The following is a 17,891-nucleotide window of genomic DNA, read 5'->3' on the forward strand; positions in this document are numbered from 1 at the left end:
GCCAGCTCATGCAAAATTATCCGAAGGGACAAGCACGAAAAACGTAAATGATTTTCATTTAATCAGTATGGTATTCGTCCAAATCGAGTGAGGAAGACTGGGCATGCTTGAAAACGTAAGAATACAATACATCACTTCCAAAGTTGTATTCAGTCCTACAAGAATTTTCAGAACGTTAATAAACCTCTTCATTTTCGATAAGAGACTAGCATACAAAAAATAAAAAACAGACAATCATTTGTCCAACATCCCCCATTGTGTGTACAAGGTTTAAGGAGATGACTTACCACAAGTGGTCTAATCTCTCAACAGTAAGCAATTCAAATTGTCCATGGAGCTCTAGTCCAAATCTGCTCTACCAGCCGTTTCCAATAGACCTACGATTTTGACTTTTGGGCAAAAAGGAACTCCACTGCACCTCAGGCCACTACCCCTGGGGGGCTGACATATGCCCCCTGCACTTCCTAGGGCATTTCCTCTTGAAGCTTAGATTATAATGACAGCTTTTATTGTTCTTACATGTAAGTTAACATCTTCCCTTAGCAGTGCCACCCAACTCAATAATGCAGTGTAGGAACAAAGAATCGCAACAAGCAAGATGATGAAAGGACTGCTGAGCATGCGTGTCATGGCATGGCAGAGGATGTTTTGCCACTATTGTCATCACATATTTACTGGTAACTACTTAATTGCTGCACTCTGTACCCCACGGTATTTATACAGAATCTTTTTTTAAAGTTACTGTGTGACTTTCACTGGAAGAAATACGATTGACAACTTATCTCCTTTGCCTCTACATCATGCCAAGGTGATGGGGGCAACCAGCAGGGAGAGAACAGTGTCTCGGAATTTTTTTAATACAAAATAAATATGCTTACAATACAAAAATTACAATACATCAGGTGAATAACCATAAAACATATAATCAAGTGCTAAAATAACATAATCACCAAGTGCAATGATAATAAAGTATCTGATTAGATTAATGTATAAGAAACAAAAATTTGGGAATTAATAGTGTTCTCTCCACTCCAAGTGAAAAGTCTATACAAAAGTGCAGTGTCTTCAAGCAACACTCGTCCTCGTGGATACTTCCAACTGTGTATCCCCTTATTGTGCTGTTATTCCTCAAGTAAGGTCAAACAGCGTTTTAGTCCTTCCAGGACTCAAAGATGTCCTTACGCTCCCATTCTTCCTCCTTACAAACTGATGTGATTTTAGACCATTAACAGGTTTTTTCCCCCTACATGTGGCTTCGGTGTGACTATCGTATCATGAGGAAATGTAAAAGCTGGTACTAAGGAGGAAGGATGGGAACATAAGGATCATCTAATCAGATATTCACTTTATTATCATTGCACTTGGTGATAATGTTATTTTAGCACTTGATTATGTGTTTTATGGTTCTTCGCATAATGTATTTTAGTTTTTACATCGCAAGCATGGCACATTTATTTTGTATTTGAGTAACAGCACAGCAATATGGGAATGTGACAAGTGTCAGCTACTATTAGAATCAGCAAGTGAAATCTGGTTGCTCGCAAGACCGTTGTTTGCCTTTTAGGATATTGTCTGGGGACTTTTTGTTACTACTCATGCAATTAAACAACTAATCAGGAACAGCATAAGAAAAGGCATAAATGAAATTAACCCTATATTAAAAAAAAAAAAAGTGTCTCATCATAGGAATAGGTCTCTTTTTTTCCAAACCCACCTCTTTTGAAAATTCAAAAAGTTTAGCTTTGCATTCCGAACTGTTTGATACCTGGTAAAACAAAATGTATTGCATTTTAGACTATATACATACTTAAAACGTTTTTTTTTTTTAAATGGATACAATTTAAACACAAAATTGACTGGGGTCAGAGAGCACCTGAAGTATGACAGCTGCAGCTTGCCTACTACTGCACCCTATATTATATTCCTCTGTATCTAAGGTTGACAGTGAAGCAACTGCCAGGTATCAGGTGAACTCTGACCCTGACACAAGCTGAAGTGCAAGTTTAAGTAAAACGAAATGGCTCAGGGCAGAGCACAGGAAATATCACTCCGCCTGGCATTCACCCAGTACATTAACCGCTTTCTAGGACATGTGAGTAATCCAATACTGCATCTGGCACACAAATTCCACCCTGCATGGGTCTGCATGTAACCCCCATTCCAACGGTCTCTTGGCAGTATTCTACTGCTACCCACCCACAACCCAATTTAAAGTACTTTAAACTCGCTTGAATCCAATCAACATGTGTAATATCCCATGAGTACCTGACTTGGTGCAGGATTACACCCCAAGACACAAACAAAGGTCAAACAAAATAAGCTATAAATGATCTTTAAATTTAACATTGTTCCCCAGCTGCAAAAAAACAATATAAATCTCAGGCTCTAATTTTTGGACTTATTCTAAAATATGCATTGTATAGGCTGCATAAGGGATCGACAGGAATTGCCTTTAAACATTTAACAATATTTGTATATTATATAGATTGCAATAATGCCAATACCTCCATGTACATCATAGTGTGGTTCAGAGGAAGGGGGCAAGGAATAGACCATTTTTTAACCACAACCTGTAAATGAAAACAAATAAAGTTAAAGTCATTGTAAAAGGCACACTTATTTATTTTTTAAGTAACAAACAATGTTATACTTACCTGCTTTGTGTAATGGTTTTGCACAGAGCAGCCTTGATCCTCCTCTTCTCAGGTTCCCCGCTGGCACTCCTGGCTCCTCCCCCTTGCCGAGTGCCCCCATAGCAAGCTTTGGGAACACTCATGTGTGCTCGCTCCCCAGCTGGCTGTGCGTCCACTGGTTGTGATTGACAGCAGCAGAAGCCAATGGCTCCTTCTGCTGTGTCTGAGCCATTGAGGAGAGAGAGAGAGCCGAGAGAGCCTCTGCACAGGTAAGTATTTAGGGGGGAGCAGCTTGCAGATAGTTTACGTTAATGCAGAGAATACATTAAAGTGCAAGTTCACCTTTACAGAAAAATTTGTAAGGGGAACTTACACAGGACCCTCTCCTCGCCCCCCGGGTCCCACTGACCTGGACCGCAATAACCTCCCGTTCTAAGCCCCGGTATATCCGTGTCAGCAGTCTTAGACATCCCTTTGGCATCCACGCTTCTTCTCCATAGCTGACAGGACAGGCAATGTGGCTGCTGATTAGTCGTCGCCACCCATATGATGGCGCTGACCAATTGGAATGCTCCAAAATGTCTCTCCTGGAGCGGAAATACCGGGGCTTAAAACAGGAGACTGCTGTCCAGGTAAGCGGGGGGGGCTTCACCTTATAGATTTTTCTGTAAAGGCAAACTTACCCTTTAAGGTGTTACTAAACCCACAACAGTAAAAATCTGTATTTATATGCATTATAATAACTGTGTATAAAGACTGTTGATCCTGTCTTCTGTTTATCCCCTTTTTTCCACTTCCCCCAAAATATCTCCTGATAGTACAGAGTCTTGGGGACAAGCTGCACATGGTCAGTTTTGGTGTGTATTGCAAGTGAGTTTTTTTTTCTTGGGAGAGTGCATAAGGGCCAATCATCACTGTCCAGACAGAGGGTCAGAGGTCCTGCAGCCTGATAGGAGACTCAGAGCAGAACGAAAACTCCTCCCTACAGCTTTAACTAGACACTGATAGAAGTCACAAGACTGCTATATGCTGCTGAGAAAAAGGTATTTAGCAGTTTTATATTTACTAAAACTATTGCATTTCTATGTTCTGTGTACTGTGGGAGACCAGATATAGTGAATGCAGGGTCCTGGATTTAGCAACACTAAAGGTAAAAAAAAACCACATCATTCTGCTTTTAGAACCACTCAGAGTAGCATAAAAAAAGCACATCTACCTATATGTATCATCATAACCCGTCTCAAGGAAGGCTCACACAATTTGTCATTTGCAGATCTTTTCTTGAATTTACAAAATTGCTTTGGAAGTATGGCATCGGAAATCTGCTTGCCTATTGTGGACTACGCAAACACATTCCTTGGGCTGATCATTACAATGTCGATACTACAATATATATATATATATATATATATATATATATATATATATATATATATATATATATATATATATATATATATATATATATATATATATATATATATATATATAGTCAAATAAAAAGGCATTGCAAAAAGTGTTGTCTATCAAAGGGATAGATATCCTCATTTTAAGAATGCAACCACAATAAGTATACAGTCAAATGCATAAACGACAAAATAAACTAAAGGTCAAAAGACAGGTGTTTTTATAAACAAAGAAAATAAAAACTGCTAATTTAAATACCTATCGTTGGCAACACAGAAAGCATACCATCTATAACCCCAGAACCGGTAGCAATGTCAGTGCTTCTGGTGTCTGTAAATCTGTACATTACTCAAGCATGTCACTAGATCACCTTGAAATGACACATTAGCTTATCTCCTCTGCCACTCATCTTGTGGAAGTTCTTATTAGAGTGTCAACACTGACATACCCTGAGGACTAAAAACTGGCCACATCCTCTGGGGACACGCACACTACCTTTAATCTTTACCTTCGGGTCTGTACAAATAGATGTCATTCTTAAGTATCAAAACATTGGACTTTTATCTGTTAAAGGTTATCTTTCTGAACCTTGGACCTATCTTGCTAATCTACACACCCTGTTATCTCTTTTGAGTTTAGTACCTTACTAAAGTAGGTGTAAACTCCAACTAAATGCTTTATGGTTCTCTAAAGTACGGTTTAGCAATCAATGACTTTTTTTTCCCCCCCTTTTAGTAAAATACAAAAATGTTTCCTTTTCTTTGATTCTTTGCAACATTTTATTGTTGCTGATTTCCTACGCCCTCTTTGCAGGTACTTCTTGCCTACATGCATGCACTCGAGCATCAGTGTGGTATTCTTGATAGCAACAAGAGTGGACCATGCCTGTGCAATATGGATCAGCATTGTGGCTTGCGGCCGGCTTTGTAAGCTCATGAGACAACACGAGATAGAAATTGTGAGAAGGGGACACAGTGCTGCTTTCCTATGGAATGGAGAAAGTTTAGCTCCTTGTTGGGTTTTTATTCTTGTCTGTGTCTCCATTGGGGACATGTCCTTTCATTTCTGTCTTGATGATCCCTACGAAAGTAAAAGGAAATACCCCACTAGGACAAACAGCAGTAAAAACTAGAAACCGGTTGCATCAATACCATTTGTTGGTGAGTACCGATACTTTCAATGAAGTACTAGTCGATACAGAGTACATATACCTTTGCGTGCGATTGGCTCAAATCGCACTGCAAAGAATAGAATGCAATTTGAACAGGAATGTGGTGAGATTCTGGTCCAAATTGCATGCGGTTTACCCCACCTCCTCTGTGTGTATCCAGTATGGGAAGACAGGGAAGCACGACCTAAGTGCAGCAATGGGCAAATAAACAGTTTGTTTAAAAAAAAAAAAAACATTACAATAAGAAGGGGGGCCACTGGGGAGTGGGGTGATTTCAAAGGGTATAGCTTACATGCCATGTCCCAGAGATTCAAGGTGTGTGACAAAGAGAGGCTCAGAACTGCCCGACGCTCCTTTGAAGAGAGCCACATTAATAGATCTAGGGGAACGGGTCAAATTAGCCTGAGCCTCTCCAACTGAACCCTGTCAGGCTGATATGTAATTTGATATAGCTGGACTAATTGGACAGCTCTATAGCATCACAAGTAGTGAGGTAACCCCAGTCCACCTCGCCCTTTGGGTAAGTATAAAGTGGAGCAGGTCACCCGACAACCACCTCTATTCCAGATGAATTTATAGATTAAAGACTGCAGCTTCTGGAAAAACACAAATGGAACTGGAATTGGAAGACCGAAAGTAATAAAGTATTAGCGGAAGAACCGTCATCTTAACAGCCTTTATTCTACCTATCCAGGAAAGAGCGTGGGCTTGCCAGTTCTTTAGGTCACGTTCAATAAAGGGGAATACAATTTACCCAGTACAGCGTTGCAATATCAGAGGTCAGTTTGATACCAAGATATGAGAGTGCTTGAATGCTCCATTTAAAAAGGAAGTCCGACTCATACCCAAGTCCAGGTCCGTAATGCCGCGTACACACGAGCGGACTGTATGGCGTACTTAGTTCGTCATACAATCCGACGGACAGTCCGTCGTACTTTCCACTGAACGGACTTGACCACACACGGATGCACAAACAGTCCGTCGAAAGCTTGCGCGATGACGTGTACAGCACGTACGACGGGACTAGAAATATGAAGTCCAAGACACAGCAAAGCACCCTTCCGCCGTGTAAATCCTTTCTGGGCATGCGCCATTCTTAGTCCGTCGAACTAGCATACTGACGACCGTACTGTCCGCTGAAACCAAAGTACGACGGACAGAATTTCGAAGAAAAACCGAAATACTTAGTACGCCAGACTGCACGCTGAAAAAGTCCGCTGAAGCCCACACACGAGCGGATTGTCCGCTGAAATGTGTTTCGACGGACTAAGTACGCCATACAGTCCGCTCGTGTGTACGCGGCATAAGGTTCACGTTTATGGCTTCAGATTTTGTTTGATTGACCCTTAAACCTGATATGGTTCCAAATCTGGACAATGTGACAAATAGATTAGGCAAGGTCGTAATGGGATCCATAATGAATAACAGATCATCAGCAAATAGGGCACATTTATGAGTTATGCCTCCACTTGAAATACCATAGATATTAGGACTAGACCTGATGACTATTGCCAGGGTCTCAATTGCTATCACGAAGCGGAGGCGCGAGAGAGGACATCCCTGCCTGGTTCCCCTCCGGATGTGTAATAGATCTGATTTATGACCATGTTAGCCGAAGGGTTAGAGTATAACGCAAAAGGGTAAGAAATTTAGACCCGCAATTCCATTTCCTTAGTATATGGAACAGGAAGGACCAAGATAGTCAAAGGCCTTATATAGGTCCGATGACAACTACATACCGAGCCAGGAACCCACCCCATCCCATCCCATTTGGAACTAAATAAGCAGACCAAGTCCATTGCCCATCGGATCTGGTCCACAGCCTGTCACCCTGGGACAAATCCCATCTGATCTATGTGTATATATTGTGCCAGGAATGTACTAAACCGATTTGCATATATTTTGGTTAGGAATTAGAGTTGGAGTTAGATCGTTGTTAATCAGGGACATCTGGGGTCTTTGAGGCGTTAGCTTGTTTAATAACAACAGGAAAAACCTCTTCCATTGTAATTTCCTTCTCTAAAAGCTCACAATGAGAGGCTGATAGGGTTGGAAGAGAGATCCTCAAGAAATGCGCTGATTGCTTTGGGTGAAGGACCTTCCTATTTACTATACAAGGACTTATAGTAAGAATGAAAAAGATCTATTACAGTCTGTGGGTTTTGAGTCAAAAGTACCATTAGCCTGCCTGATCTTAGGGAGCGTGGTACGACAAAATTGAGGTGTCAACTTACGAGCCAGCATGGTGCCCGGTTTATCCCTCAATGTATAGAAGGATGCCTGGGTCCATCTGAGACTCTTTTCCATCTTGGTCAGCTACGATTCAGCTCCAGCTGGACAGAACCCATTTTGTCTCTAAGGTCCAAGTGTGTTAAATATGGATTTTCTAAGGGGGTCCCTGTTACGCAGATGAATCTTAAGGATGAATTGAAGTTATGCTTCCTAACATTTTTTGCATGAATAAAATGTTGTGGGATTAAATTCCATTCAAGGGCTTATTGGTCTTCATATTATACATACATGCTGGATTTTGATGCATTTGTAAATTTTTGTTTAAATACATTAAGCAGTTTAAAAATGACCAGTTTAATTTCAAATACGATAGTTCTAGTCTAGATGTAAAGAGAGTAACTGTCTTTGTTAATATGTGAATCACATATAAATACCCTAATCCCCTCCAAAAGTATCACTGAAATGTCATATTTCAGACATTTGAATTAAATGCAAGCACTAGGTGATAGTTTAAGTTAATTTTACCTGCATCATCTGAACCAAAATGATAGTAATCACAAAAGGTTTACAGACCTCACTGTATGATGAATGCATATTACAAGTGCAACTCCTTCCTACCAGTCACAGGAAAGGTCACACCAGTGATATAAACACAGCAGCTGGTGAAGGGGCACGAGCTATGTGACCCCAATTCATCAACTAAAGGTTAACCTTTTTAATGGCCAGCTGAACATGTCCTGTTGATAATTTTGTAATGTGAACATTTCCTCATCAAAAAGGCATCCATTTGCTCCTTTTATTTATATACTGCAAATAGGGCAATCATGCAATGATTGAACGATTTTAGTGATTAAACAGAATCTTCCAAATTCAGCATGATGTTGATTCAAACATTCTGCATAGTGGTTTATGGCTTTATGTACTGATTGGCCGGGAGGAGGATTAGTGTTACAACAGCGAATATTGACCGTGCCCTTAATGGACGGGCCTGGGATGCCCCTGGGTAGAGGAGAATTGCTAAGTCTTCTACCAGAAAAACACCTCTGCTTACCTGCTAGCAATTTATTAAAATCTTTACACGGTCTGTGGCAAATGCACAGTAAAATGTACAATCCAGATCCATTCTTTGCATCTTGGAGATGTTGGGTATTAAGACAGTTGGCAAAACACTAACGTCAGTGCACATGCGCAGGAGCTACATCATCAATGGCTGCTTAATTGTTGAAGCAGACCCAGAAGAAAAGGAAAATAACATGGCACTAGCAGAGATAGAGTGGATATGGGAGGCTAAAACCAGAGGCATAACTAGAACTTTCAGTGCAAGAAACCATAAAGGGCACCCCTTGACCCCCACCAGCAAGGCCCTTCCCTCTGGCCCGGTCACAAGTAGGTTTACTATGTTTCAGGTATGAATAGAGAGAGTCAGTGATCGGTACAGATCACAGACTATACATTCAGACAAGGAATGGACCAGTAAATTACGCATTTACCAGCCCCTTCACTGCTCTCCATCCTGGCAGCATCCCGAGGGAACTGAACAGAGCTGCGGGGAACAAGGGTGGGCTGTGGGAGAGCATTAAGAAGCTGGATAGGAGGGGCAGTGACATATGGAGGAATTGATCTCTCCCCTCATGCAGCTGCTGAATCCCTGCAGGAGGAAGGAGGAGAAGAAGCAGGCATTCAGCAGTTTTAGAAGAGAAGGTATTGATTCCTCTATATGCCACCGCCATCCTATCCAGGTGTACAGGGGGCCAGGTCACAATTGAAACCCTTGTAGGTACGCTCCTGGCTCAGACCTTACATCATTGGAGGAGAGTGCACCCAGAGGAGAAGTGTGTCATAATGTGTAAGTATGTAAGTCTTTAACGCTGAACTCTATTTTAATATATGTATATTTTAACCATGCATTTAGCAGTTTAACCTGCCAAAGAATTTTTATCTGCCAATCTAGTCTTGGGATGTACACAGCTCTGCCCCACTGCACAGCCTTGACATGTACGTCTGTAAAAAAAATATTAATTTGTGCTAATTTTTATTTTATTTTTTTAAATCACCTATTTTCCTAGTATAATTTTGTGGCAAAAAAAGTTGGAAAGCTGTGTAAAAGCGACATAAAAACAGAATGCAATGATTTTCAAATCCCATAAACCCATATTTATTTCACAACAACAAACCTAAAAATTCAAGTTAGACCTACCGGTAGCTTGTTTTCCAGAAGTCTTTCAGGACAGCACCTGAGAGATCGTGGCTCCTCCCATCAGAAATCAGGAAACACCTCCTTCCTCCAAATCTTTAAAGGGAGGCACCTCCTTACCATCCATCAGTTGTAGAAAACCTCTGGCCCAGGCTGGAACACATACGTTAGTCACATCATAGTACATACAACTAAATAGGACGGGTCGTTGGTGTCCTGAAAGACTTCTGGAAAACAAGTTACTGGTAAGTCTAACTTGAATTTTCCCCAGGCGTCTTTCAGGACAGCACCTGAGAGGATATCAGAGAATTACCCCCTTAGGGTGGGACAACAGCCTGCAGGACCTTCCTGCCAAATGCCTGGTAACTGGCAGATATGAGGTCCAGCCTATAATGTCACACAAAGATGCGGAAACTTGACCACGTTGCTGCCTTGCAAATTTGTTCAGGGGTGGCACCAGCTCTCTTTGCCCAAGTAGCCGCAAGCGCTCTGGTTGAATGTGCACAAATTCCCGCTGGTGGAGACGAACCTGTATGCGAGTATGCCTCCAGAATGGAGAATTTCAGCCATCTGGCTAAAGAATCTTTAGAAGCCTGGCAACCTCTTTTTGCCCGAAAAAATAACAAATAATGAGTCTGTTCGCCTAAAGTCCTTTGTTATTTCTAGGCAACATAACAAAATCCTTTTTTTGACGTCCAACATATTAAAAAAAAGTCTCCTTCCCCAGTGGGTTTGCACAGAAAGTTGGGAGCACAATGTCTTGTGAACGATTATGTATTGAAGTTACCTTCGGTAAGAACTTTGGGTCTGTCCTAAGTAGAACTCTATCCAGAAACACTGACAGGTAAGGTTCCTTAATTGACAGAGCATGTACCGTGTTATCCCGTGTGCTGAAGTAATGGCTATCAGAAACACAGCTTTAAGAGTGAGACATCTGAGAGATGCTTCTTCCAGAGGCTTAAATGAACTCTTTGCTAGGGATTGCAGGACTACTGACAGATACCCTTTAGGGAAACCTTTGACCGGTACTGGTTTAGATCTTGTAAGAGCTCTAAAAAAAAATAAAAAAGAAAAAGAAAAAAAAAAAATAAAAAGAAAAAATCTGACTACCAGTGGTTCCAAGGCCACAGATTTTTCTAAGAACATTGCTAGTGCAGCAACCTGTACCTTCAAGGTACTGACCGCTAGTCCCTTATTTGCTCCATCTTGCAAGAACTCCAAGATTAAAACAAGGCTCCCTGGGTCTTGGGTGGATGAATAGCACCATAAAATTATAGACCTTCCAGACCTTAGTATAGATGACTCTTGTTACCCATTTCCTGTTTGATAGTAATATTGTAACTAAACAGTTTGAAAATCCCTTGCTTTTTAGGAGCTGCTCTTCAGATGCCAGGCTGCGAGAGACAGGCTGGCCACTTTGCAGATCCTGCCTGAGAGGTAGGTGCCAGCAAGTCTTGGCCCTTTTTGGCCAAACTAGAGTAATTAGGATGACTGGTACCTTCTCCGTTGGATCCTCCTTAATAGCAGTGGGATTAACTGGAACGGGGGGGGGGGGGGAAGCGTAGCAAAGGTGACATTTCCATGGATGCGCCAGAGCATCTGTCCCCAGTGACCCATCGAGATTGTTTACGGAAAAGAATTGAGGAACCTGTGCATTCCCCTTTGAGGCAAACAGGTCCACCTCTGGCTGTCCCCACATGCTGGAAATTGTTGCGAAGACCTCTGGATTCAGAAACCACTCTGCCTCCTGAATGGAGTGCCTGCTCAGGAAATCCACCACTCTGTTCAGGGTTCCCTTTAGGTGGATTTCTGACAGGGATAGCAAGTGCCTCTATGCCCACAGCAGGATTTCCATTGCCAGTGCCTGCAAGGACCTGCTCCTTGTGCCCACCTGTCTGTTTAGATAAGCCACAGCTGTGGCGTTGTCCATCAACACTTGAACATGGTGAAAATGGAGATCCCGCACATATATTAGTAGAGGTAAGGCTTCAGCTCTCGCCAATTTGAGAACCTTGTCGCCTCTTTCTTGGACCAACTTCCTTGGGCAAAGTTTTCCTCTAGGGTGGCTCTAAGATCTGGCATCTGTTTTCAGTCTTCTTTTGACTGGAAAGGCCCAAGCTAGACACCTTGATAGGATCTCCTGACTCCACCACCAAAGTGACCTCTTCATCAGAGTTGGAATCTTTACCTGTGTGTCCAGGGATCTTAACCTGTTATCTCATGACCTCAGGAGAAAGGTTTGTAGACACCTAAAATGCAGTCTTGCCCACTGAATAGCTGGGATTGTTGAGGTCAGTACCCTTAATGCCCACATAACTTGCCTTATCGTTATCGGCTGGTTGGTCTGCAGCATCGACACCGTGCACTGAACCTTGTTGTTTTTCTCTTGAGGGAGAAAAATCTTCTGTTTCACCGATTTGATTAGGTAGCCCAGAAAGTGAACCTCCTGGGATGGGTATAGAGAGGATTTCTGGAGGTTTAGAATCCATCCTAGAGATTTCAGATGGTTACGTGCTTTGAGCAAGTTGTCCTACAACCTTTCCTTGAGGGGGCGATGAATAGTAGGTCATCCAGATAGGGAATCCCTACGATTCCCTGAAGACGAAGCGGAGCTAGGGCTTCCCCCATCACCTTGGTAAAGATCTGAGGTGAGGATGACAGCCCGAATGGCAAGGCCCTGAATTGCAGATGATGAATCACGCCTTCCATCTTTACTGCCAACCTTAGATACTTTTGGGAGCGAAGCGAGATTGGGATATGCAGGTATGCATCCCTTAAATCTATTGACGCCATGTTACATTCTGGGGTCAGCAGATTTCTGACTGAAAAAAATTGAGTCCATCTTGAACCTTTTGTACACGACAGATTTGTTCAGAGGTTTTAGATTGAGGATCTGTCGGAATTTACCTGTTGGCTTCCTTACCAAGAAAATGGGTGAATAAAAACCCTGCTGCTGCTCTTCTGGTGGCAATTAAATCACTACGCTCTGCTGCATCAGTTCCTTTAATGAGGACTTAATGGCCAGAGCTTTTACTGGATCCTTTGGGATATTTGTCACAACAAATCTTCTTGGGGGGAATTCCGTAAACTCTATTACGTAGTCCTGAGAAAAAACGTGGTCAGTATAAGTCGATTTGATGTTATGTCTGACCACTGCAGAAGGAAATTTTGCAGCCTTCCATCTACCCGCAGGGTAGATGGAAGGCCTTTGCCTTTAGCTTTTTGTGCAGGCCAATTCTTCCTCCTCCCCTGGGAATTGTTTTCATTCTCCTGAGCTCGTTGAAAAAAGTGCTTTGGGGGTTGCTGCTGCTTCTTTACCGGGAAGGACTTCTTCCTATCGGCAGTCTAGAATGGTATCTAGATCAGGGCCAAAGAGAAGGTCCTCCACAAAAGCAATCCCACAGAGCTTGCCCTTTGATGCCACATCACCTGGCCAGGTTTTCAGCCATAATTTTCTCCTTCTTGAATTTGTTATGGCTACTGATCTAACGACATTCTAATTGCTTCGGCTGAAGCAGAGGACAAGGTAGAAAAAGAATCCAAAATCTCCCGTTTGGGTGAATCCACTACTATATGAGCTTTTAGCTCGTTAACCCAATACTCCAGGTTCCTGGCTACGCATGTCATGGCCATAGCTGGCTTTAAATTGCTCATGACAGATTGCCAAGATCTCTTGAGCAAAAGATCCATACACTTATCCATGGGATCCCTTAGGACCTTCATGTCTTCAAAAGCCAGGTCGGTGGATCTAGAGACCTGGGGGAAGGCAGCATCCAGCCTGGGGACCCCACACACCTGAGAGACCATGGCTCCCCCCCCCGGATGTTCCCTCCAGGCCAAAGGAAACACAAAAACTGATGGATGGTAGGGGGAAAGGGGAGTTTCCTGGTTTCCGATAGGAGGACTCATGATCCTTCAGGTGCTGTCCTGAAAGACGCCTTGGGAAAACAGATCAAATGTTTAAACTAAGAAAATGTACCATTTTAAGAAAAAAAAGGGAATTTTGAAATCGATGGCAGCAACAAGTCTCAAAAAATTGGGACAGGGCAACAAAAAGCTGGAGAAGAAAGTGGTACATACAGGGAAGAGCTGGAAGAACCTTTTGCAATTAATTTGGTTAATTGGCAACAGGTCAGTAACATGACTGGGTATAAGAAGAGCATGTTAGAGAGTCAAAGTGTCTCAGAAGTAAAGATGGGCAGAGAAAGAGAAGGGGTTAAACACTAGGGGGTGATCAAGGGGTTAAGTGTGTCCTAGGGAGTGATTCTAACTGTGGAGGGGGTGGGCTACAACTCGCATGATAGCGATCACTGCTCCCGATGACTGGGAGCAGTGATTTCTGTCATGTCACAAGGCAGAACAGGGAAATGCCTTGTTTACATAGGCACTTCCCCATTCTGCGGCTCCGTGACACGATCGCCGGGAGACCGGTGGACAGAGTCTGCGGGTCCCATGGGCACGGCCACGCTGTACGCTAACCCCGCCAATTAAAGGGGAAGTACAGGTATGCCCATTTGTCCACCGCTGATATTGTGCCGACGTATATCGGCATGCAGTGGTCGGCAAGTGGTTAAATATATCATCTACCGTACATAATATCAACAAAGGATTCCAAGAATCTGGAGAAATCTTTGTACACAAGGAACAAGGCCAAAATACAATATTGGATGCCTGTGATCTTTGGCACTGCATTAAAAACAAGCATGATTCTGTGGTGTACATCACTGCATGGGCTCAGGAATATTTCCAAAAATCACCGTCAGTGAACACAGCTGTGCCATCCAAAGATGCAAGGTAAAGCTCTATCATCGAAAGAAGAAGCCATATCTGGACCCCATCCAAAAAGTGGAGACCTGTTCTGTGGTCAGAGGAATTCGAAATTTGGAGTCCTCTGCACTAAGGAGAGGGACCTTCTGGCTTGTTATGAACGCTCTGTTCAAAAGCCTGAATCTCTGATAGTATGGGGGTACATTACTGCATACGAAATGGGCAGCTTACACATCTGGAAAGGCACCATTAATGCTAAAAGATATATCCAGGTTATAGAGCAGCACATGCTCCCATCCAGATGTTGTTTTTCAGGGAAGGTCTTGCATATTTCAGTAGGACAATGCTAAACTGCATACTGCATCTATGACAACAGCATGGCTTTGTAGTAGAAGAGTCCAGGTACGTAACTGGCCTGCCTGCAGTCCAGACCTTTCACCAATTAAAAATAATTGGCGCATTTTGATATTTAAAACATGACAAAGATGACCTAGGACTCTTGAGCACTTTGAATCGTATATCAGCTATGAATGGGACAACATTCTTCTCCCAAAACCCCAGCAACTGCTCTCAGTTCCCAGACATTTACAGAGTGTTGTTAAAAGAAGAGGATATGCTACACCGTGGTAAACATGGCCATGTGCCAACATGTATGTTTTGAAGTGGAGGTGTACTTTGCCAGATTTTTGTTGCCCTGTCCCAACTTATTTTTGAGATGTGTTGCTAACTTCAATTTCAAAAAAGGATTATTTTTTTCTTGACAGGGTACATTTTCTCAGTGTAAACATTTGATTTGTTTTCTATTGTGTATAAAAAATGGGTTTATAGGATTTGGAATCATTTCATTCTGTTTCTATGTAGATTTTACACAGCATCCCAACTTTTTTGGAATTGGGGTTGTATAGTCACAAAACTATACTAGGAAAACGTTAACACTAATAAGATTATTTACATTAGACAAACATATTATACTTACTTGCTCTGCGTAAGGGTTTTGCACAGAGTAGCCCAGATCCTCCTCTTCTCGGGTCCCTCCCCGGCGGTCATGGTCTCTCCCTCCTGTTGAGTGCTCCCACAGCAAGCAGCTTGCTATGGTGGCAACCGAGCCAAGGCTCTGTGTCTTTGTCCAGACATGAAGCCGTGGTTTGGACCCACCCCCTCTCTTGCCTCACTGACATTGATTGACAGCATTGGGAGCCAATGGCGCCGCGCTACCGTCTCAGCCAATGAGGAGGGAGAGTTGCAAAGAATGCATTAACAAAAAAAAATCTAAGTGGTTGTAACCACTTTAAGTACATGTGAAGACTGTGCTGTGTGGCAGAGCTATGTGTATCCCAAGACTGGATTGGCAGTCCCATCTTTTTTTGGAATTGGGGTTGTACATGTGTGGGAGAGAATTTTGATCGCAATACATACATGTTCTGCATCCTAATTTTCAATGCTACAAAATAATTTTTAATAATAATAAACTATATTCTTTAAGTGTTAGCCAAGACCTGATGTATGTGTGCATTTTACTCTGATAAATCCTTAAATTTTTATTTCATTTATTTCACCCCATCAGGACCCCAGAAATAAGAGCATTTGGTGCTCTCCTTAAGCAGGACATGCACGTTTCGAATCTCAGCAGGTACCAGCCGAGATTCAAACCTTGTATGGGCAGGCTGAATGTACCAAGTTGATCAATCAACTTGAGTACAACCAGCATGCCGGGTATTATCTGCGATTATCGCTACCGGCTGCCATAACTGCTAGCAATTAACACGTTCTTCTCCCGGTGGGGACGGCTTACCACCCCCCGGACAATGGCCCGGCAGGAGGTATTCCTGAATCAACACTGTCTGTCTGTGTTGGTGGGGGGATCTAGCAAATTTCTTTCCTGCAAACCATGGTCACAGGAAAGAAATTTGCTTTGTGTACGGCCCCGGCTTTACTGTTACCTGTAAAGGCACGCTCTCTGGACTAGGGATGACCACCAACATCGGGAAAGTCAGAATCCACTTACAATTAGAGAGACGCATAATAGATGCTTTTCCAGTTAATGAAGCATAGCTGGCATCCTATGCCCTTTACGTTTGAACTTTTCAAATGAAATATGGCTTCACTTAATGCTCTCTATAAGGCCGTTCACAGAAGTCTAACGTTCAGCTGGGTGCAGCACGTTTCCTTTTAATAGCTGAAAATTTTGGGCTGAGCCCAAGTTAGCTTCTTTCCTTTCATACTTATACAAGGTATAAAATGATATGTGTTCTCCATGGATACATTAAAATATAAAGACTTCCTAAAAGTGGATTATGAAAATTCATTTGTGCACATTATTTCTCTCTTGTAACTGCCACGACCTAAAACACAGGACAAAGGGTGGAGGTGATAAAAATACATTAGGAGATGTAAAAAAAATTGTGCTGTTCATGACGGACTCATTAAAGAAGTGAAAAGAGAGTAAGTCATTTTGGCCACTTAAACCCCTTATAAGAAAAAAAAAAAAAAAAAAAAAGCAAAACAAAAAAAAAAAGTTATTTTAAGAACTTACCACAATGGCAAAGTAGACCATAAAGCAAAATGACAAACTACTTGTGTAGCCAAGAAAGCCTGTAAAATAACAGTAAAATAAAAAGCAATTTATATGGAACTTGATCTTAATGCAGGGCTAAGGGTTTACATTTCTGGTATGTTTTATTATACAGTGCGTGGAATCTGGAGCTTACAGCTCAGAATAACAGCCAGCCCAGTGCCTGTCACAGATCATTCATGTCGTTTAGTAGGGCCGAATTAGGGCGAGCTTTGTCGCTAATGGAATGCCATAAGTAAGGGCTGCCCTTTAATGTTCCCCTGTAAAGATTTTATTTTTGTATAACAGACAACACACTACTGCAGCCCAAGAAAAGGCTTAACAAGCCAGGCCCCCTGGCTGAAACAAATTAAAGCATCCCAAATGGAAAAATGGTCTTGCGGATTTGTATGGGGGGCCCCCCTCTCCTTTGCCATCCCCTGCCAATCCATTAAGAGGGATTTTAAAAAAACTTTTTTTTTTTGGTCTTACCTATTTTGGGAAGCAGTGCCAATGGGAACACAATGCAGACCAATGTGATTATTAATACCAGTCTGCCATCAAGATACCAGGCCCTAAAAAAAAAAGCAAAAATATAATTTTTTCTTAAAAAGCATGTACGCGGTTCCATACGTTTTGTGTTTAGGAGGTTCGGGGCTAAACTATTATTTCAGGTTTCTTTCTAGTTTCTCTGGTAACTGGGAGGCATTGCACATAAAAGGTTTCGTATTCACGATTAGCAGCCAGCAGGTGGTGAGCACAAGGCACAGACACCTTTCTGCAAGCGGATTTAGGCTGGCCATACATGGGTCGAATTCCAAAAGAATTTTCATTCGAAAATCTAATCTAAAGCATTTTTTCGCACCAACGGCCGATTTTCTTACGGTCATCGAATTTGAGTGATTGGGCATGTTGGACATTTTTTTGAAAAAAGGA

The 17,891-nt window shown here is 42.2% G+C and overlaps 1 protein-coding gene across 1 annotated transcript in view; it reads right to left on the reverse strand.

Annotated features, from left to right (window-relative positions):
* Positions 1-17,891, reverse strand: part of SLC38A6 (solute carrier family 38 member 6) — a 106,584-nt gene that overhangs the window by 27,075 nt on the left and 61,618 nt on the right. The window contains exons 7-10 of the mRNA XM_077464378.1: positions 17,448-17,530; positions 16,938-16,996; positions 2,505-2,570; positions 1,715-1,765 (exon numbers count right to left, since the gene is read on the reverse strand). Of these exons, the coding sequence (XP_077320504.1) occupies positions 1,715-1,765; positions 2,505-2,570; positions 16,938-16,996; positions 17,448-17,530 (259 nt within the window). The remainder of the gene's footprint in view (positions 1-1,714; positions 1,766-2,504; positions 2,571-16,937; positions 16,997-17,447; positions 17,531-17,891) is intronic.

This window comes from Lithobates pipiens, unplaced genomic scaffold (genome assembly GCF_037356315.1).
Source record: "Lithobates pipiens isolate NorthernLeopardFrog02 unplaced genomic scaffold, aLitPip1_a1.2 Scaffold_30, whole genome shotgun sequence".
Taxonomy (NCBI): Eukaryota; Metazoa; Chordata; class Amphibia; order Anura; family Ranidae; genus Lithobates; species Lithobates pipiens.